The sequence below is a fragment of the Rhinatrema bivittatum genome, chromosome 2 (genome assembly GCF_901001135.1).
Source record: "Rhinatrema bivittatum chromosome 2, aRhiBiv1.1, whole genome shotgun sequence".
Taxonomy (NCBI): domain Eukaryota; kingdom Metazoa; phylum Chordata; class Amphibia; order Gymnophiona; family Rhinatrematidae; genus Rhinatrema; species Rhinatrema bivittatum.
In genome coordinates, this window is record NC_042616.1 from 529,211,010 (window position 1) to 529,233,843 (window position 22,834).

General features: G+C 46.0%; 1 protein-coding gene across 7 annotated transcripts in view; it reads right to left on the minus strand.

Moving 5' to 3' along the window:
• CTDP1 (CTD phosphatase subunit 1) overlaps nt 1-22,834 on the minus strand; it is a 531,182-nt gene that overhangs the window by 162,173 nt on the left and 346,175 nt on the right. The window contains exon 13 of one of the 7 annotated variants that reach the window (XM_029590824.1): nt 8,608-8,791. The exons of the other annotated variants lie outside the window; for them this stretch is intronic. Coding sequence (XP_029446684.1) covers nt 8,608-8,791 — 184 coding nt within the window. The remainder of the gene's footprint in view (nt 1-8,607; nt 8,792-22,834) is intronic. 7 annotated transcript variants of the gene reach the window in all.

Sequence of the window (22,834 nt, forward strand, 5' to 3'; positions counted from 1 at the left end):
TCTTTCCCTCTTTGCAGTATCAAAAATTATGAAAACAAATTTTGTCATCTTTTCTAATGTATGCTATTGTATGTCTGTGTAATAAGATGTATATAGGTAGGACTATTTGTAAAGTGAAAATAAGATTGATTGTAGTTGTATTGGTACAGCTAATTTTCAAGCTCCCTTAGTCCAACATTTTCTTTCTTAACATGTATTTTTGATAATCTCAAATGGACGATTATAAAACATATTCCAAGTAGCCCATGAGGAGAAGACAGACATTGTAAACTGAATACTAGGGAGATATTTTGGATTTTTAACTAAACCCTACAGCATCTAAGGGGGCTTAATGAAGCCAGAGTTGTTTGAAATTCTTTAATGGCATTCAATTAAGGATTGAGATCAGTTTTGACTGGGTGGTTTGAATCCCTGCTATAGTATTATAATGCTATCACTGCTGTTGTAGGAATAAGGATCTTATGGAGTTGAGAAATCTGTTTCCCTGACACACAGAGAGAGATACTCTCGAAATGCTGGCAGTAGTAGGTTGCTATACTGCTGCAGTTTACTCCATTTCAAGATAAGTGGTACCAAAGAGACTTTGATTTTTCATGCATTTACAAAATGTCAATATAAAATTGAGAAGAACTGGAAACACATGAGACCTATGATTACAAATACTTTACATGTATGAGTGGAACAATTCTGATTTTTGTGGCAAAAAACAGTATAAAGATCTTCTAATTTATAAATAAGACAACTATAAAGTGATCCTGTTATATGGTAGATTGTTTTCTGATCTTTATTATTACTAATACACTGTATATACTTATTTTTGCTGTACAAAAGATTGCTCTTGCTGTGAAAATATAAATAAAAAATAAGCATTAAAGAGAAAATCTGGTGAAGGTTTGGAAATGGGAAGTTTCAAGTCATAGGAACTACATCCTTTTGACAAGGAGATCATAGCTTTGCATATTAAACATTTGCCATCATAAAAAGAAACATGTTGAAACACTAGCATTCAATTGAAAAAATAATTTAAATCCCACAATGTGTGGGATTTAACAGCAGAGGGCAAATCTAGAAGAAAAAAATGACTGATGAAAATACAGCTCATATCAGGAAAAAGAAATTTTGTTGCACACAGGTAACAACCAAAACAGAAAATGTTAGTGGATAATTTTACATAAAAGCATCTCAGGGATATGAACCATTAAACATTTCATTTAAAATGTAAAAAAGTTATAATATATAAAGTTTATGAAGATTTATTCATACAAAAAGAGCTGACTTGAATCAAGGCAACTGTAAGCAGCCAAGAATGATTTATTGACTCAAATTTCTCTCTTACTTGACTAATATCATTGACCACACAGGAAAGGATGATACATTGGATTGGACCTTGTGATTTCATAATGGCAAGGTAAATTTGTTCAAAATAATCTAAATTTATTTTCTGTATTGAGAAATTACTACTTATTGGATAATTTCCTTTTATTTAGGATAGTCAGTTGAATCCAGAACCACCTCTACCAGCAGATGGAGATGGAGCATTTCAGTTAGGGCTGTCAACTGCCCAAGTTTGAACCAGGCAGTCCAGTTTTCTGTTCACCAGTACAGTGTACAGTCAGAAGTACTGACTGGACACACAAAATCTGTCTTCTGCGGCAAGCAGCGTCTTTCCCCTACAGTTCTGCACCATTTCCTGTTTACAGGCGGGGAAGGGGACTAAGGTGGAACGAGCAGCATGAGAGTGGAGCTGCAGCCCTGTCCTATCTCCTCTCCCCGTGCTGTTATTGGTAGCTGTAGGGAGTGGGGGTGGGACCTCACCTAAGCACACTCTCCTTAGCAGTTGTTCTGCGGTTCTTCCCCCACCTCCTCTCTCTATTGTGACTGGAAGCTGTGGGGAGAGGGGATGGGCACACAGCTCAATCACTCCCTCCTCTCAGCTGCTCTAGCAGAACTTCCTACATAGCTGAATGCCTCAGAGAGAAATAGACCCAGAGGCGGCAAAAAAAAGACAGGATGGGAGAGAAAAATAAGAGGGAATGGAGAAGGGAGATGGAGGGGGGAGGTACAGGCGGAAGGGGGGATAGAGAGGGAGTTGCACAGGTAGGTTGAGAGAGCCAGAGATGCCACAAGGAAGGAAGGGGAGAGAGGGGGCACAGGGAATGAAGGAGGGAGAGAGACAGAGGAGGGCACAGAGGCTGGAGGGACAGAGGATGGCACAGGGAATGGAGAAGGGAAAGGGTCAATAGAGCACAGGAGAGGTTGGAGGAAGAGAGTGGGCCACAAGGGCTAAGGATGAAAAGACAGGAGGGCACAGAAGAAGAGGGGAAAGAGGGGGCACAGGGCCTGGAGAAGACAGGAAAAGAAACAAAGGAGGGCACAGGAAACAGTAGAGAGAGAGAGATAAGGGGGCAGTGGGAGGGGAGAAAGACAGTTGAGTTACATGGAACGAGGGAAAAGATGAGACAGGAGCAGGAGACAAATATATGCAAATTTATGCTAATATTGGAAAGGCATGGGGCACCCCCTCCTCCCAGTCCTCAGGTGTCCAGTTATGGTCTATGTAACTAATTTCAGTACTCAGCCAACAGGAAAAACTGAGGTCAGACAAAGAATGCATCAACACTAATCTAAGGACTGGACTAACACTTACCAGTAACCTCTGGAACACGCAGGAGGACCATAGCCAATCATTCAGCAGCCAAGGGCAAGAAGCTGCATTCATCTGACTATCCTAAAGAAAAGGAAATTATCAGCTATGTAGTAATTTCTCATTTCTTAGCCTCTAGTCAGATGAATCCAGAACCAGTGGGATACCCAAGCTATTCCCGAATAGGGCGAGAGGCTGCCCGCGGTCCAGTCAAAACCGCACATGCAAAGGCTATGTCCTCTCAGCCTATACATCCAGACGATAGGAAAAGGTGTGTAAGGTGGATCATGTCGCAGCTCGGCAAATGTCGACGGGAGAAAACAATCTAACTTCTGCCCATGACACTGTCTGAGCCCTAGTGGAACGAGCCCTAACCTGACTAGGCATCGGCTGTTCAGCATCCACGTGACTACCTCCTTAATCCAGTGAGCTATTGCAGCCCGCAAAGCCAGCTCACCCTGTTTACTACCACCGTCAATCCGTCTTCCTGAGAGGTTTAGAAACCTCCAGATACCTCACGATATGTCTCAACATCCAAGGGTTGCAACAGGTGATATTCCTCCACATTTCTTTCCCTATCCAGAGACAGCAGGGAAATGGACTGATTCAAGTGAAAATCTGAGACCACTTTTGGAAAAAAGGAAGGAACAGAATGCAGCTGTATCACCCCTGGAGTCACTCGAAGTAACTGCTCCCAGCAAGACAAGGCCTGTTGCTTGGAAATTCGACGCAGAAGAAATCAACACAAGAAACAGTTTTCAAGGTCAGTAACCGCAAGGAAAGGTTACGCATTGGTTTGAATGTAGGGCCCACTAAGAAGTGCAAAACAGATTAAGACTCCACAAGGGCACTGGTAACCACAAGGGAGGCCAAAGATTTCACTCCTTTCAAGAAATGGGCCACATATGGATTAGCGGACAAGGGATCACCACTCACCTGACCCCTGAAACAGGCAAGAACCGCTACTTGCACCTTTAAGGAATTAAGGACCAACCTTTTAGTCAATCCATCCTGTTAAAACTCCAAAATGAGTGGGATCTTAACCGAATGAGGAAGAACTCCTTGATCTTCACACCAAGCCTCAAACACTCACCAAACCTGCACATAGGCTAAGGAAGTGGAAAACTGTCTTGTTCGTAGCAAGGTGGCAATCGCTATGCTTCAGTAAGTGAGCCCTCTCTAGAGCCATACTGTAAGACAAAAGAGTCCGATCTTTGTGAAGAACAGGACCCTGCTGCAACAGATTCCTGTGTGCCGGAAACCGGAGGGGGGAGTCTACCAGGAGCCTTCGCAGATCCATATACCATGTTCTCCTGGGCCAATCTGGTGCCACCAGAAGCATCATCCCTTTGTGGCGACTCTCCAAACCATTCTGCCCAACATAGGCCACGGAGGAAAGGCCTACTACAGCTTGTCCTCTGGCCATTTCTGCACGAAAGCATCGATAATGACTTCGGATCTCTCCTACAACTGAAGAATTGAGGAACCTTTAAATTGTGAGCCGCACCTCTAGAAAGGGAAACAGAAATGCCAGGTCTAGAAATGGAAGGCCCCAGCGATCCACTATCAGCTGAAGTGCCTCATCTGACAATACCCATTTCTCCTGCATCCAGATTCTCCCTGCTGAGAAAGTTTGCTCTCACATTGTCTTTTAATGCAATGTGCGAGACCAAGATGTCCTGAAGATGCTCTTCCGCCCATTCCATAAGTTGGTCTATCTTCTGCGACATTTGCTGGCTTTTAGTTCCTCCCTGCCGACTCATGTAAGCCACAGTTGTTATATTGTCTGACATTATCTGGACCGCTCTGCCCTGCAAACTGCCGCTAAACCACAAGCACACCAACCTGACCGCCTGGGCTTCCAGCCAATTGATGTTCCGGAGAGACTCTTCTGCACTCCAGCACTCTTGTGCCATCATTCCTGACAGTGAGCTCCCCAAATCCTGAGGGTTACATCTGTCATGAGTACTAACCAGTCCAGCGATTTTAGGGAAACTCCCTTTCTTAGATGAACCACTTGTAACCATCACTGTAGATGATAGCAAACCTCCATCGGCAGGTGGAGCCGAACTGAACAATCCTGAGACTGTGGGCTCCAAAGAGACAGCAGGGAGCGCTGAAGACGATGCATATGCACCCTCGTCCACAGTATCAATTAAAGGTGCCAACAAACTGAGTACCTGCAGATAGGACCACACTATCAGGTGTATAGTGTTCAGACGCACCTGCACCGTCAACTTCTGAATATGAGCTTCTGGAAGGAAAACCCTGACTGCTTCATGTCGAAGCAAATACTGAGATACTCTAGTGACTGAGAAGGCTGAAGACTGCTCTTGGCCAGGTTCACCACCCAGCCGAGCTCCTGCAACAAGGAAATCACCTTGCGGGTCACCAGGCAGTGCTCTTCCAGAGACTTGGCCCGAATCAGTTAGTAGTCCAAATACAGGTGGTACCAGGAACCCATCCTCTTAACTCTGCTGCCACCACCATTATAACCTTGGAAAAGGTTCTGGGAGCGGTGGCCAGACCAAAAGGCAGTGCCCGAAACTGATAATGGCATCCCAAAACCGCGAATGCTGAAAATGTTGGTACTCTAGTCGGATGGGAATATGCAGGTACACCTCAGACAGATCAAAAGAGGACAGAAATTCCCCTGACTGCACGACCATTATCACTGAGTGCAGTGTTTCCATGCAAAAATGAGTCACCCACAAATGACGGTTGACCCCTTTGAGGTCCAGGATGGGTTGAAAGGAGCCCTCCTTCTTGGGCACAATGAAATAAATGAAATATCAACCCATATTTTCTTGAGTCATTGGCACTGGAACCACAGATCTACAATGTATACTCCAGTGCCTGCTACTTCTGCAGGGAGTGGCAGGGAGACACCATGAACATGTCCCAAGAAACACTGAGAAACTCCAGCGCATATCCCTCTTGTATCACCTCCAGGACCCACTGGTCTGATGTGATTTTGACTCACCTCTGATATAAGAGAGAGAGGCACCCCCCTATCTTCTCTTCCCGGGGGTGGGTCGGAAAACCTTCAGAGGGAGGCTCAGGAGGTTCCACTACCCGAGCACACGCTCCATCTGGGTCGTCTGGGATGAAAGGACAGAGACTTACCAAAAGGTCAAGTCCTCTGAAAAGTCGATTCTCTGTAGGTTCAAAAACGCTTGGATCCCCTGGCACGATCTCTCATGCCAAAGGAGCACAGCATCTGTTTCTTATCCTCCGGCAACCGAGGATTCGCCCCACTTACTGGCCAGTTCTCCAACTCGCTCCCAAACAAGAGTGAGCTTTTAAAGGGCAATTTTTTAAGGTTAGCCTTAGAGGTTGCATCAGCCAACCAATTTCTCAGCCATAACTGATGCCTGGCCGCTATTACCAAAGTCACCCCTCTGGCTGAGGTGCGGACTAAATCACAGACTGCATCTGCCAAAAAGGAGGCTGCTGGCTCCATAACTGCCCTGGAATTCACTCTAGCTTCATCAACCTCCTGAGAGAGAAGTAAACAAGAGTAAGCCACCAGGGAACAACAAAGAAGTAATCTGGAAGGTCACTGCCACTGCTTCAAATGCTTGCTTAAGGATGGCCTCAATTCTTCTATCGTGCACATTCTTCAAGGCCATTCCTCCCTCCACGGGGTTAGTCGGCCACTTGAAGATAGCACAGACAACCATGTGCACTTTCAGAAAACGCAACACTCTCTCACCACTGGATCCAGGGGTACAGGCCTTCCAAAACCCAACCCCTTTGAAATTAGCCTCTGGGGTGCCCCACTCAAGATAAATAAATTTTTGAATGGCCTCCATAACAAGGAAAAAAACAGAGGCTTTACACAAAGAAACCAGAATGGGATTTTTCTTTGGCTTGTACATGGAATCTGCCCCAGGTATTCCCAGCATCTTTAATGTCTGGGAAATCAGAGCCGGTAGCTCATCTCTATGAAAGAACTGCAACATAGTCCTATACTGTTCCAGTCCTGGAGGAATTTCCCCATCCTCCAGAGAGTCAGGATCAGCCTCATCATCCGTGACATCTGGATTCCTATTCGGAGGACCTGCTGCCGATCTAGGTGTACTTTGGCACTTAACAGTAATACCTGGTGAGTGAGAAGTTACCACATGTGATTCTGACCTGGCAAGATAGGATGGGGCTGAGGACTGTGCCTGAAGAAAGGATTGCAATTTCTGAAAATTTTCTACCCAAGAAAAGGCAGAAGGATCCATGTCAAAACCAGAAGGCACCTGTGCTGTGCCCACTGAGCTACCTTCCTCCATTGATGAACCAGTTAAAGGAGTTCCAAGGTCAGGCGCCCCTCCTGACATGTCTTTACCCAGGCCATCATTACGCTGGGAAGAATCAGGTTTAGTAAAATCAGAGGAAGATAATTCTCCCTGAACCTCTAAGCAGTCCTGGCACAAGTAAGAGGGCATAGCAGCGTGAGATGCCCGAATATGACAGGCAGCACAGAGAGAAAGGTACTTAGGTTTCTTAGCCACAGGCGCCATCAGTCTATTAGTACGCTTAACAGATGACTGAAGGTGTGCGCCCAGCTGAATTCACGCTGTAAAATATATGCGTCCAAAATTTAGGCATTGCAAGGCTAAGTGTTGCATACTTAAGTACACAACAATGCAAGTGCACACCTAACACGGAAGCTGCTATCACCTGTATGCCCAAGCAGGCATCCCAGTAAGTGCCCAAAAACTGGGCACACAACCTGGATGCACAGCCAGACGTGCTTGCATACACTGATGATCCTGAAGAGGGCAGCTTAACACGCAGGAAAAGGTGTGCGAAAACACCATCACAGCCTACCATGCGGTACACAGAGAAAAGCCTAACAGCAGGGCCTAGCCCACATGGGCTGCTCAACCCTAGAGGGTGGGAACGAACATGGGAATGACACACCAAACACAGAGACTGGAGAAAGGGGGAGGCCTTACAAACAACCCTTCTACTCTGTCTCTGACTTTGTTTTTTTTTTTAAGCCTTACCTGAGCTCAGCCCCTCTTGGCTGAATACAGAGACGGTGTCCAGCTGCGGTGGAAGAGGTCATATACTGTCACTGCCGTGCTCAGCTTCATGCACCTGCTACCTTTCAGCTGTTTTAAACAGTTAAATCCATGCTGGGTGCAAAAACCAACTACCGGATCAAGGCACTCATCTGAGGGACCATGGAAATCACCTCAGAAACTCTCAACTGGGGGAGGGACCATTTGGTTATCACTGTAACAGAGCGGGAATAATTAAATTTCCTTTTATTTCTCCTTTTAAAACTTGAAGCAATCCCCTGTAACGAGATGCAGAATACTGGCAGGCGGATGTCACTGCAGAAGTATATATACTGTGATGTCAGCTTTGCTCTGGCTCCATCTGCTGGTAGAGGTATATAACCCAGTGATTCTGGATTCATCTGACTAGACGCTAAGAAAAGAAAGTTACAGCAAAGTTTCTTACCTGTAACAGGTGTTCTCTGAACACAGCAGCTAAGTCACACAGGGAGGTCGTATGACTGCCTATAGTACTCAGTGAAACGAGAATTTCCATAGATTTTTGGTAAAGACTACAAATCTTTACTGCATATTTATGGGATTTCCCGCACTATGGCAGCCCTGCAAGCTCTTCTGAGTTCCTGAATAGTCAAGATTACAAAAGGGAGAAAACTCCCAAGGGCAGACCAGTGGATTTATTTTGTTTAAACTATTTATAGATGAACAAATAGTTTTAATATGAAGACACTGGCAACTGATGATGAAAAGCAGCCAAATGAATCAAATGACGCCAATCTAATGATTTCAAAGATAGGCAATATCACCATTAGCACCATCATGTTCAGAAGGCGGCTTACAAAAAAAAAAAAAAAAATAGGAGCGTGCAGTATTATACTACCCGAGTCATGTTTTTTCAAAGACTCAGTCTTAACTGATAACAGATCTGTCAAAAAACTGTTCTACCTGGTGTCCTGACATTTGAAGGAATGCAGAAGCTAGAAAAGTCAAGTCCAAGAGATGTTGGTGGGCATAAGTTTCCTGAATTTCTTCTCAAATATAAGACTTCCAATGAAGAACTGATACCAAGAGACTGACTTGTTTGGAATCCTACCAATGGCACTGTATTGCTTTCCATGTTGGTTATCTTCTGATGGGAGACAAAAAAAAAAAAAAAGGTATGGTAGCAAAAAGTGGAGGCTATTCACCAAATGTAAAAAAATGTCAAACTATATTATAAACTTCCCGAACATAAAATGAGCATTTGAATACAAAACTTACTACTGCTAGTGGAAGAAATTGCAACTGCCATCATCAGATGGCCATGGAATGGATAGTGAGGTTCAAAAACAAATAACAGAAGCAAAAAGATAGAAATAAATATAGGAAAGATTGTTGGATGTTACAGTGTCATATATTGCTTCAAAATGATTAGCATTCCAAGGAGATAATCTAATAGGTGACCCACACAATGGGAACTTTCTTGTAATTCTTGACTAAATAGTTCATTATGACCACATCACTTATGATCATTTGGCCAAAGTCAAACAGAGGGTAATACTAAGCAAGGACAAGCTCCTTACTTCTCATGGGAGAGTCAGAATAAGGGCATTGAATTATGTAGTAAGTGTGCGCAAAAAAGCTATTCTTGCAGACAGAAAAAAGGCCATTTATTATTCTATTATATATGATGCTACTCCTGATGTGTTTCATCAACATCAGGATGATATTCCGATTTGTAGTTCATAACAAAGATACTGGTACATTTAGCATTAAAGACATTTTTCTTGAGTAAATAATTGATTTAAAGTCTGGAGAACAGATAGCAGAAATAATAATTGCCAGCCTGAAGCAGCATAACATTCCTCTTGATGACGAAAGAGGTCACTGTTTTACAATGGTTCCAGTATGTCCAAAAATGAACTTACTGTGTATGCTTTTTGTGCTTACCATTCATTGAATGTTAAAGGATTTAATGCCACAGCAGCATGTCCTTAAAAATACAAGATTGATTTTGCATTTTCTTATAAATAGAAGACTATGATCTATTATAAAAAATATATTGTCTGAAATATATTAGACTATGTGAATATTCAGACATAGGTGATCTTGTGTTTGCTGGCCTTCATAGCAAACAGTAACCATAATATGGATCCAATTATAAAAGATAGCAATATCAGATGTTGGCAGATAAAAACCATTTGATAAACCCAGTTTATCCAGTTGCCCCTGCATATGCTCCAATTACCAAACTTCTTTGCTCCAACTCATCACTATCCCATAGCATAAATTTGTTTATAGGGCCCTATATTTAACAGTGAATCACACTTCTCTGCTTTCTCAGCTGCTGCTTCAAATGAATTTATTATAATGCATATTCCATCAGAGGGATATCGAGAAATTTAGCAACCTTCCAATTAATTAGAAAAAGTTTAAGGGCCAAAGACATTAACACATCTAACATTTATTTGTGGTGAAAGGGCACCAAATTAGGAAAAATAATAGACCTTAACACAACTAGAAAAAGGACATATCACTGATATCTCATAACTTTCTCCAGATTGCTTGTACATGGTACAATAATATAACATATGGGCTAAGTTTCTGATATCTCTACTACAAAACCAGCATTTATTAAACTCTTGGGAAAGTCATTACGAAATAGGAAATAACTAAAATCTGAAAAGCGCTATGAGTGACAAAGTAAAATAAGAGTATTAGACATGAGGCACACATGCAAAGATTCATTGCTTCTAGTCCACAGAAACTTTCAGCATTCCAAAATCTTTTGGGTTCCAATATAGGGATGAGAAATTTTGGCATGCAGAAATGATAAAAACTAGATGCCACTTGGTCCATACTCAGTACAGAAGTAAACACACTCGGGATTCACACAGGGAGATGACATGAGAAAGTCAACTTGAAATAAGTCTCAGATGCACAGACTAAAATTGTTGGAATGCTGATAATTGAGAATTTGACATCTACTCTTGAAAAGATAAGAAAAGCCCCTTATTTTCTTGCCTTCAAAAGCAGCAAATAGATATATACATTTTCATAAATAGAGCATACCAAATATACATACCATAAATAATTCATCATCATTTATATAGCATATACCAAATGTAAGCAGCATTGTATAGAGACAAATGTGGGTAATTTTATAATAGCTCACATTGCTGCAAAGTCAATAATTACCAGTGGACTTTACACTAATTTTCAAAGGGAAAGTATGGAGAAATTATGACTTACCTAATAATTTCCTTTCCTTTTGCTACACCAGTCAGGAACAAATGGGTTTAGTCCCATTACCCAGCAACTGGAGACAGAGTTCTTTTAAATGACATCATGGCATGTATACTAAGCACTGAACCAGTATATTCAGTTTACTACTACTAAAGTTTCAAAGGAAAAAATATAGTAGAATAATAATACATAAAATAATTATAAATCCAATTAACCTAATAACTGAAAATTTCCCAACTCAATATTTACATCTTTTCTTTTTTTCTTCTCTTATTTTAAATGAATACAACATTCTTTAAGATGAAATTCTCTTAGAGTATCTGCTTAAAACTACTTGACAATTCTTGAATTATAAATATTGTCTAAAATATCATTAATGTCTAGTTATAGAATAACAAACATACAAGCATTTCGGGGATGGATTTCCTGATTGGTGTTGCAGAAGTAAAGAAAAGGAAATCAACTGGGGTAAGTCATAATTTATCCTTCCTTTATCTCTCTGCTCCACCAGTCAGGAACATATGAGACATACCAAAGCCCATTTATTTAGGGAAGGAAGATTTGAAACCCTCTTTCAAGACAGTTGTTCCAAAAACTGCATCCTATCTTGTGTAAACAGCCAATTTATAATGTCTGACAAACTCATCCATGTTGCCACATTAGAAATGTCACTTGGATTAGCCACCCATACTTCAGCCCATGACGTACACTGCGCTCTTGTCTCATAAGCCTTAATTCTAGTGGTTTCGGTCCTTGGAAAAGATATGCTGAATTTATAGTTTCCTTAATCCATAGAAGGCTTAGAGGCCGCTTCCCCCTTGCGTGGAGCTCTGATCTACACAAACAAATGTTCTGACTTACGGAACTCACTAGTTACCTTTAAATATCTCTTTAGAGTAGACAATGTTTAATTTCCATATATCTTAGATTCCTATTATTTCCTTTACACTCATACTTGCTAAAAACAGGTAGAACAATCCTCTGATTTGGATGTTATGGAGAAACTACCTTAGGCATAAAGAAAGGAACTGGCCTAAGCAACACTGATTCCTTATCGAACCTTAGAAAAGGTTTTTGACATAACAAAGCCTGTGACAAACTGTGATTGCTACCAAAAATACAGTCTTTAAAGTTAAATCCTTTATTGTCAACCTATTTATAGGTTCAAATGGATTGTTGGCTAAAGACTTTAACACCATACTCAAACTCCATTGTGGAATTATTGGTCTGACTAGAGGTTGAAGATGCTTCACCTAGCTCAAAAAACGAGAAATATCTGTATCCAAGGTTATATTCTGCCCTTTAATTCATCCTCTGAAACTTGAAATAGCCGTGATCTGAACTTTTAAAGAATTAAAAGCTAATCCTTTGTCTAATCCCTTTTATAAAAAAGTAAGAATATGTCCAATCTGCAAATACCATGGTGAAATTGATTTATAATTACAAAAAATCTCAAAACAACATCATATCCTAATATATGTCATACATGCTGATCTTGTCTTTGAATTTAACATTGTCTTAATTACTGAGGACAAGTAACTCTTCTGGAATAACCTTGTGCATTCAAGACCAGGCCGTAAGCAAGATGGGAGCTGGATACTCCATTATAATTGGTCCTTGATGCAGAAGGCCTCTGACTCCTGATAACTTTAATAGGTCGTCTAACTGTCTCTTTAAATCCACATAGCACGGCCTCCTTGGCCAATCGGCACTACTAGAACTACTTGTACTCCTCCTTTCTCTATCTTCTTTATCGTTCAACCTATTAGAGGCCTCAGTGGAAAGACATAACATTTTCTCATTGGGCCAACACTGGATTTGAGCATCTATTGCTTTGCTTCCTAACTCTTTGCGTTGGCTGTAAAACCTTTTTACTTTCTTGTTAATTGATGCTCCCCAAAATGCTACACTATCTACTGATAAGCCCAATGACTGAGCTCCCACTCTCCAGGATCTATTAACTTCCTGCTTTGGAAATCTGCATGTACATTGTCTTGATAATTGAATTATGTTCTTTTCTGTCCACAAGAACAGTGGACGTCTCTTTGGGTGTGTCCTGACTTCAAAGACCTCTTGTTTGTTTACATATGTTACTGCTGTAGCATTGTCACTTAGAACCTTCACTGCCTTCCCTTTAATTATCAGGTGAAAATGGTATAATGCTAATCTGATTGCCCTTATCGCTGAACGATTTATTGACCATGAACTCATTTTTGTCCAAAATCCCCGACATCTGTTACTAATACCCAGTCTGGATATTCCAGAGACACTCCCATTTGCAAATTTTGAGAGTTTACCCACCATTCTAGCCTGTTCCTCACTGCCTCATGGATGTGAGCTCTTGGGCTGTGGCGTGGGTAGATAGGGCCTAGTAGGGAAACTGACAGTTGGCAGACACATCCCTATTGGGAATGGAGTTTCACCTATATCAGTCCCATTCCCCACAGTTTCAGCCTTTGGTTTCCAGGGGCTGGCAGGGCTTAGGCGAGTGTCCCTTAAGGAGCGGTCAGAAAGCTCATGTACAGGCAGTGGTCAGGGTTGGCAGCAAGAAGACAGGATTCAGGTACAAGCCACAGCTGGGGTAGGCACAGTTTAAGGAGAAGCCAGTGTCCATAGCAGAGGTCAGTACCAGGCAGCAGGCAGAAACAGGGGACCATGACATAAGCAGGGCGGACAGGCAAGGTAAGGCAAGGCAAGGTAGAGAAGAGACAAGGAGCAAGGGAAAATGAGAAGACAAGAAAGCAAAGCGCAGGATACAATGGCAACATGCACAGCAAGGCAGAGGGACCTGTTGCTGAGGCGTTGGAGGAATGGGATGGCTGGGCTTAAAGGGCAGCCTCCCGTGATGTCATCAGGCAGTGCCACTTGGTGTTTGCTGCCGTGAGGCCTATATAGAAGGAGAGAGCATGTGTTTGCCCGTGCCTATGGGTGCACATGGTAGTGGCAGCTTTCCAGCCATTGAGTATGCAGGTTTGGTATTGGGTGGGTTGGTGACTCCTGGGAGTGAGTGCAGCCAGTCACGGGGCCATCCTGTGATTGGCCAAATGTTACAGGATCATTGGTTTGGGGTTTCCGTCTTAACTGTGTCAATTATAATGGTCTCATGTGAGCCCTTGACATGAATGCAAATCCAGAGTGGATGCCATAGAACCTAGCAGCTGGAGATAATCCCAAGCTTTTGGGACTGACTTGAAAATTGTTCTACTTGTGATAAAGAACTCAAAAAATATGAAGCCAGAGTCATCCAAACTGCCTTATCAAGCTGCACCCCCAGATGCTCTATTACTTTGCTAAGTTGTAAATGGCTTTTTGAAAAATTGATGATCCACCCTAGACTCTGCAGCACCATAATCTGCTTATGATTTTTTTTTTTTAAATCGACCAATCATCTAAATAAGGTTGTACCATAATTTGCTCTCTTCTCAAAAATGCAGCCACAATCGCCATCACTTTCATAAAAGTTCTTGGAATTGTTGCCAATTCAAAAGGCAATGCTCTGAACTGACACTGCTTTCCTATTACACAAAAGTGAAGATCTTTTTGGCTGCATTCTCTTATAGGGATATGAAAATAGGCTTCTTTCAGATCTAGAGAAGTTAGAAACTTGCCCTTCCTTATTGACAAAACTATGGGAATGGAGAGTTTCCATATAAAAATGGGGCACATGTAGACTCCTATTTAGACCTTTTAAATCTACTATCAGTTTGAACGAACTATTTTTCTTTGGAATGACAAAATAAAGCAGAGTTGCTTACCTGTAACAGGTGTTCTCCTAGGTCAGCAAGCTACAGGCTGCTCCCAGTAAGGCTTATGACCAACAGGCACCGAACTAGGTGCTAACGGGCACAAAAATAATTGCAGTGCTGTTGGTAACACAGGGAGGCCGCAAGATCCCAAACAATTGGCCCTAAGCAGGGAGAGTTGGGTCTTTAAGCCTGGAAGAGGTTACGAAGGACAGATTGACCGAAGTTACTGTAATGTCGACCATCCTTGTCCAAGCATAGTGAGCAGCAAACATGTGTAGGGAACTCCACGTTGAGGCTCTGAAGATTTCGGTAATGGGAGACGCTTGTAAGTGGGCTACCGATGCCACCATGGCTCTCACAGAGTGAGCCTTAACGTAGCCTCCAAGCTGAAGGTCCACCTGCGCATAGCAGAAGATGCAATCCGCCAGCCAGTTGGATGGAGTTTATTTGCCCACCGCAACGCCCATTCTGTTTTTGTCAAAGGATATGAAGAGTTGTGTGGACTGCTGTGCATTTGAGACTGAAGGCCAAAGCCCTTTTACAGTCCAAACTGTGTAGAGCCCATTTGCCTTGGTGAGAATGAGGTCTCAGGAAAAAGGTGGGCAGAATAACAGACCGATTAAGATGAAAATCAGATACCACCTTAGGAAGAAATTTAGGGTGAGTATGAAATACCACCCTATCATGAAAGAACTTTGTGTAGGGCAGATACGTCCACCAGTGCATTAAGCTCACTAACTCTGCGAGTTTAAGTGACCGCCACAAGGAAGAGAACCTTTCAAGTTAGGTACCTCAGATCGCAGGAGCACATAGGCTCGAACGGGTCACGCATGAGCCGCACTAGCACCATGTTGAGGTGCCAGGAGGATGCATGGGGGTCTTTATCTGAAGCAATCCCCGCATATATCACCCTACTATGGGCTGCACAGAGATGGGCATACCACCAATACCTTGATGGTAAGCGCTGATGGCACTCAGTTGGACCCTAAGTTGGTCTTCAGGCCAGCCTCCGAGGTAGTCAAGCAACTGCGGCATGGGCAGACGAATGGATCCAAGTCATGACCTCCACACCAGAAAGAGAACCTCCTCTATTTGAGCCTGTAAGAGTTCCTGTGGAAGGTTCTCTTGAAGTTACTAGTACCTGAGAAACGTCATCAGAGATAGGTCGAGGAGTCTATAGGACTAGCCTCTGAACATCCAGGCTGTTAGAGCTAATGACTTGAGATTTGGATGTTCAGCCTGCCACAATACTGTGTGATCAGATTGGAAGAGGTCCCAGACGGATGGGCTCTCTGACCTACAAGTCCCACAGGATTGGAAACCAGACCTGTCTCGGCCAATACAGGGCCACCAGGATCATGGTCCCCTTGTCCTACTGGAGCTTCATGAGAGTCTTCATTACCAGTGGAAGCGGAGGATATGCATACAGAAGACCCTTGCCCCAGTAGTGGGCAAAGGCGTCCGAGGCTGGTTTCCTGCTGCTCCTGTACAGGGAGCAGAAGTGGCTCACTTTGCTATTGCAAGGGGAGGCAAAGAGATCCATATCCAGGATTCCCCACAGGTGTAAGATCCGGTCCTCTACCAAGGAGTCCAGCGACCTCCTGGGTGGTCAGAATGCCCAACTCAGGTGGTCCATCCCAGCCAGGTAAATCGCTTGCAAAAGCATGCCTTGGGGTAGGGCCCAGGACCATATGTACACCGCATCCTGTCAAATGAGGAAAGAGCCTGTGCCTCCCTGTTTGTTGATGTACTACATTGTAACCTGACTGTCCATTTGGATCAGGACAGCTTTGTGGGACAAAATGTTCCAAAACGCCCAGAGCGCATAGCAGATCACTCAGAGCTCCAGGAAGTTGATCTGGCATTGAGCTTCCTGTGCCGTCCATCGACTCTGTGTACGGAGGCTGTCCACATGCACTCCTTCCAACCCAGGGTGGATGCATCAGTAGTGAGTACAATCTGGTGCGGGGGAGCTTAAAACAGAAGTCCCCGCTCCAGAGTGGAGAGATTTTCCCACTAAGACAGGGAGGCCTGAATAGGCTACGTGATGCAGACACATGCATTGAGGTCCTGGGTTGCCTGCAGCCACTGACAGTGCAGGGTGCATCGAGCACTGCACATACACAAGCGGGAGAATGGGGTAACAGACAGATGCAGTCATGTAACTCAGAAGATGGAAAAACAGGCGAACGGAAACCTGATGACTGCGGCAGACCAAACCCACCAGCGAAGCCGGGGCAAGCGCTTGGTCATGGGGCAGAAACGCCTTGGCCTGAACCATGTCCAGTCTGGTTCCAATAAAGCCCAGATGTGGAGAAGGGCTGAGATGGGACTTGGGGTAGTTGATGACAAACCCCAGAGACTGGAGCACATAGGCAGTTAGCATCAGGGAGCGGAGCGCCCCTTGCTGGGTGTTGCTTTTGATTACCAATCATCCAGATAGGGGAACGCGTGCACTCCCTGCCGGCACAGGTGTGTCTCCACAACCACCAAGCACTTGGTGAAGACCCGTGGGGCCAAAGCGAGGCCGAAGGGCAACACCCGGTATTGGAAATGCTCCTTGCTCACTAGAAAGCGGTGATACTTCCTTTGGCTGGGGAAGATCTCAATGTGGGCGTAGGCATCCTTTAGGTTGAGGGAGCAGAGTCAGTCTCCTTTTTGCAGGAGAAGGATCAGGGTGCCCAAAGAGACCGTCTTGGTAAAAGGACTTCCTGGAGCCCTGTCGTGAGGATTTCCTGACAGAGGATGACTGATTTGAGGCACTCTCTGAGAGGTATTGCAGGGATTCGTAGTGGTCTTTTAACTGAGCCACGTTGACAGGGATTGCATGTAGATGGGCCACTGATGCCGCCATAGTCCGCACAGTGTGAGCCTTCACCCTGCCAGCTAGCTGGAGGCCTGCAGAAGGCGGCAATTCAATCTGCTAGCCCGTTGGATAGGGTCTGCTTACCCACTGCCGTTCCCAGCCTATTGGAATCAAAAGATACAAAGAGCTGGGTAGACTGTCTATGACTCACTGTACGGTCCAAGTAGAGTGCCCGCTTGCAGTCCAGGGTGTGGAGAGCACGTTCCCCCGGGTGAGAATGAGGTCGTGGGAAGAATGATTGACTGGTTGATGTGGAAAGCAGTCACCACCTTCGGCAGAAATTTTGGATGCGCAATCAGGACCACACGATCATGAAAGAATTTCATGTAGGGAGCATACGTAACCAGAGCCTGGATCTCACTGACCCTGCGAACGGAAGTAATTGCCACCAGGAACACAACTTTTCAGGTAAGGAACTTCAGATCACAAGATTTGAGAGGTTCGAACGGATGCCAAATGAGCCTCGCCAGGACAACGTTGAGATCCCACGGGGTTGCAGTTGGGCGAAGTGGGGGCTTCAGTTGAAACAGGCCCCACATTAAACACGCAAAATGGGTGCCCCGGCAATACCCTGGTGGTAGGCACTGAGGTGTACCCAGACCGAGCTGGTTTAGAGGCCAGACTCTGACAGGTGCCGAAAATAATCCAGCAGGTGGCGAGCGGACAGGAGAAAGGGTGCAGTCTGTGGCCACCACACCAGGTGGCGAAATACTTCCACTTTGAGCTGTAAGATTTCCAGTTGGAAGGTTACCAGGACTCAATCAAGACCCTGGAGACCCCATCCGAGAGCTGTAAGGGCTGGAGAATCACACGCTTAACATCCACGCTGTGAGGGCCAGGGCCCGGAGGTTGCCCTGGTTCTGCGAAAGGCGGTCAGGAGCCGTCCCCAGCGGAACCGGTGCGCTCATGGAAGATCCTGGAGAAGAGGAAACCACACCTGCCTTGGCTAGGAGGGCACCACCAGGATAATGGTCCCCCCGTCCTCTTGCAGTTTTGTCAGAGTCTTTGAGAGGAGCGGGATAGGGGGGTACATGTACACGAGACCTCATCCCCAGTGAAGGGAGAATGCGTCACTGGGGATGAGGATCAGAACATGCTCACCTTGTGATTGTGGGGAGAGGTGAAAAAGTCCATGTCCTGTGTGCCCCCAGCATCAGAATAAGTCGGTTGCTACTGTTGGGTTCAGGGACCACTAGTTTGGCTGAAAGGACCCGCCAGCATGTTCAGTTGACCTGGAGGTAGGTGGCCTGTAGATACGTCCCTCTGGAAAGGGCCCAATCCCAAACCTGTATCGCTTCCTGGCAGAGGGGGAAGGAGCCTGTGACACCCTGCTTGTTGATGTACCACTTTGCCACCTGATTGTCCGTTTTCATGAGGACAACCTTGGACAGCCTGTCTTGGAAGGCCCACAAGGCATACAGGATTCACCTGCAGCTCCAGGAAGTTATCTGGCAGTGGGCCTTGGCTGCAGTCCAAAGGCCCAGGGTATGCAGGCCGTCCATGTGGACTCCCTACCCCTGAGGTGAGGCATCGGTGGTGAGGGTCATCTGGGGCAGCGAAATGGGAGCCTGGTTTCCAGATTGGGCAGAGTCTCCCATCAGGTCAGGGAGAGGCGAAGAGGGTCCGACTGTCACCAGCACCTCCAGGATTATGGGATGCCTGCCACCACTGGGACCGCAAGGCCCACTGAGGGTCCCTTATGCAGAGGCGGGCCAAGAGGGTCACGTGGACAGAGGCTGCCATATGGCCCAGCAGGTGGTGCAGACGGGCCAGCACCTTCTTTCTGTTGCGAATGAGGGTGGCCAGCGAGGAGAGGGCAACTGCTTGATCCTTAGGTAGAAAAGCCTTGATTTGTGCCGTATCCAACCTTACGCCGATAAAGTCTAGCTGTGGAGACAGATTGAGATGTGACTTGGGGAAGTTGGTAACAAATCCCAGTATCTGTAAGGTCTGAACCATCAAGGCCAGTGCATTCAGGGTTCCGGAATGGGAATCACTCCGAATCAGCCAATTGTCCAGGTACGGAAAAACATGGACCGAGCAATGCCTGAGGTAGGCAAACACTACTGCCAAGCATTTTGTGAAGACGCGTGGGGCTGAAGCCAGCCCAAAGGGCAGCACTTTGTACTGAAAATGTGCCGTCCCCACCAGAAAGCGAGGTACTTCCTGTGGTTGGGGACAATTGCAATATGGGCATAAGCCTCCTTTAAATCGAGGGAGCAGAGCCAGTCTCCTCTTCGGAGGAGTAGGATCAGCGTGCCCAGAGAGACCGTTTTGAATTTTTATCTTATGAGACATTAGGGATGTGAATCGTTTTTTGACGATTTAAAATATCGTCCGATATATTTTAAATCGTCAAAAATCGTTAGGGCCACGATACAATACCAATTCCCCCGATTTATCGTCAAAAAATCGTAAATCGGGGGAAGGGGGAAGGGCAGGAAAACCGGCACACTAAAATACCCTAAAACCCACCCCCACCCTCCCGAACCCCCCCCAAATGCCTTAAATTACCTGGGGGTCCAGCGGCGGTCCGGAACGGTCTCCTGCAATTGAATCGTGTTGTCTTCAGCCGGCGCCATTCTGCGCCGCCATTTTGCAAAATGGCGGCGGCCATAGACCAACACGATTCGACTGCAGGAGGTCGTTCCGGACCCCCGCTGGACTTTTGGCAAGTCTTGTGGGGGTCAGGAGGCCCCCCCAAGCTGGCCAAAAGTCCCTGGGGGTCCAGCGGGGGTCCGGGAACGATTTCCTGCCGCGAATCGTTTTCCGTATGGAAAATGGCGCCAAGGCGTTCCGGACCCCGGCTGAACGACCTCCTGCAGTCGATCTCCTGCCGGCGCCATTTTCTGTACGGAAAACGATTCGCGGCAGGAAATCGCTCCTGGACCCCCGCTGGACCCCCAGGGACTTTTGGCCAGCTTGGGGGGGCCTCCTGACCCCCAAAAGACTTGCCAAAAGTCCAGCGGGGGTCCGGAACGACCTTCTGCAGTCGAATCGTGTTGGTCTATGGCCGCCGCCATTTTGCGCCGCCATTTTGCAAAATGGCAGTGCAGAATGGTGCAGGAGACCGTTCCGGACCGCCGCTGGACCCCCAGGTAATTTAAGGCATTTGGGAGGGTGGGGGATTTAATTTAAAGGGTCGGGGTGGGTTTTAGGGTGTTTTAGTGTGCCGGTTTTCCTGCCCTCCCCCTTCCCCTGATTTAGCTACGGACCGCCGCTGGACCCCCAGGTAATTTAAGGCATTTGGGGGGGTTCGGGAGGGTGGGGGATTTAATTTAAAGGGTCGGGGGTGGGTTTTAGGGTGTTTTAGTGTGCCGGTTTTCCTGCCCTCCCCCTTCCCCCGATTTAGCTACGGACCGCCGCTGGACCCCAGGTAATTTAAGGCATTTGGGGGGGGGGGTTCGGGAGGGTGGGGGATTTAATTTAAAGGGTCGGGGGTGGGTTTTAGGGGGTTTTAGTGTGCCGGTTCACGATTTTAACGATTTTCACGATACTCTAAACACCCAAACGGCGACGATACGATTCCCTCCCCCTTCCAGCCGAAATCGATCGTTAAGACGATCGAGGACACGATTCACATCTCTATGAGACATCAGTTTAACGCCCTAAGGTTGAGAATGGGTCACAAGCTGCCATTCCTCTTCGGAATGAGGAAGTACCTTGAGTAGAAGCCATGGCCCCACTGCTCGCGGGGGACTGGTTCTATCGCATCTGCCGCTAGAAGGGTGGAAAGGTCAGGTTGAAGAATGACCTTCTTCAGGCATATCCCACGATGGACATGGGGGGAGCAGACTGGGAGTCTGCTGAATTTCAGGGGGTAGCCCTGGTGGTCAATGGAGAGGACCCAATGGTCCAAAGTGATTGCTTCCCAACGGCGGGTGAGGCAAAGAAGCCTTCCACCAACTAGGGGATCGACTGCCAGGGGAACCGGTGTTTGGCTCATGCCTCCTCGCCGTCAGTCAACAGCTGACAGACAGGGCCTGTTGGGGGCTGGTTGGGCCCTTGGAACTCGATGCTGACGGCCCCAACCTCTAGGGCTGGACTGAGGTGGGCGGGCATGGGCAGCTGGAGGAAAGTACTTCCTCGGCCGGAAGAAGGGATTGTAAGAGCCCAGCCTGGAGGACTTCCTGGCGGCGGAAGGGCCTTCAGAGGGGCTGGCGGAAAGTTGCTGAGGAGTATCATGCTGATCTTTCAACTGCACCATGACCTCCTTCACCTAATCCCCAAACAGGTTCTCGCCTGTACAGGGGAGGTCCACAAGCCTGTCGTGAACCTCGGGTTGGAGGCCGGAGGCCCGGAGCCAAGCCAGCCATCTGGCGCCAATGCCTCTGGCGGCTAGGCAGACTGCGATCTCAAAAACGTCATAGGTAGACCTGACCCCATGTCTACCCGCTTCAAGCCCCAGCGAGGCAATGGTTGCAAGGGACTCCTGCTGTTGCTGGGGAAGGCCCTCCACAAACTCCTGGCCCTGCTTCCATAGGCTGCAGTCATATTGGGTCATGTAAAGTCCTTAAGCTAGCCACCGCCCACCACATAGCCAGAAGTCGCCTAGTCCCCTATAATTGAACCTGTAAGCTAGTTGTTCTCAATGTATTATCTCTCTCATTCCTGTGTATCTTGCCTGCTAGTCTATGTTGGTTCAACCTGTAGTTGAACTAACTTACCCATTAGTTTACTCCAGTTTTCCCATAATTATTGCGTTTACCAAACGTTTATTTGAAGTGTAATCATGTACAGCCCCCATGGTTTTGATCATATGAGATTATAATTTATTAGTACTACATGTTCCTTTATGTGAAGTGATATCATGTATAGCGCTATGTTTTGATTAAACTATATTATAAGTTATTTGTATTACATGTTCCTTGTACGCGCCCCATGGCGACAGTTCAGTTCCAATGTAAACCAGTGCGATATGTATCCTATACAGGAACATTGGTATATAAAAGTTAAAAATAAATAATAAATAAAAATAAATGTAAAGCTGTTAGGCCACAATACAGGCCACCAGCATACCCCCGTGGAACATTTTTCTCCCTATGCCATCGAGCTCCCTGTGTTCGCGTCCCAGACGGGCAGAAGCGTGTGTCCGGGAGTGTTTGGCCTTTTTAAGCGCAGAATCCACCATGCAGACTGGTGGGGTAAGTGCCGCCGTTCAAAGCCCATGGCCTTTTGAACCAGATAAGTCGCATCAGCCTTCCTGTTTATCAGGGAAACAGACACCGGGTGTTCCCACATATGGAGGAGGAGCTCCTTAAAGATGTCTTGGACTGGCACCGCCACAACCTCCTTTGCAGTGTTGATGAACTGGTGGACCTCCAGCATCTTGTGA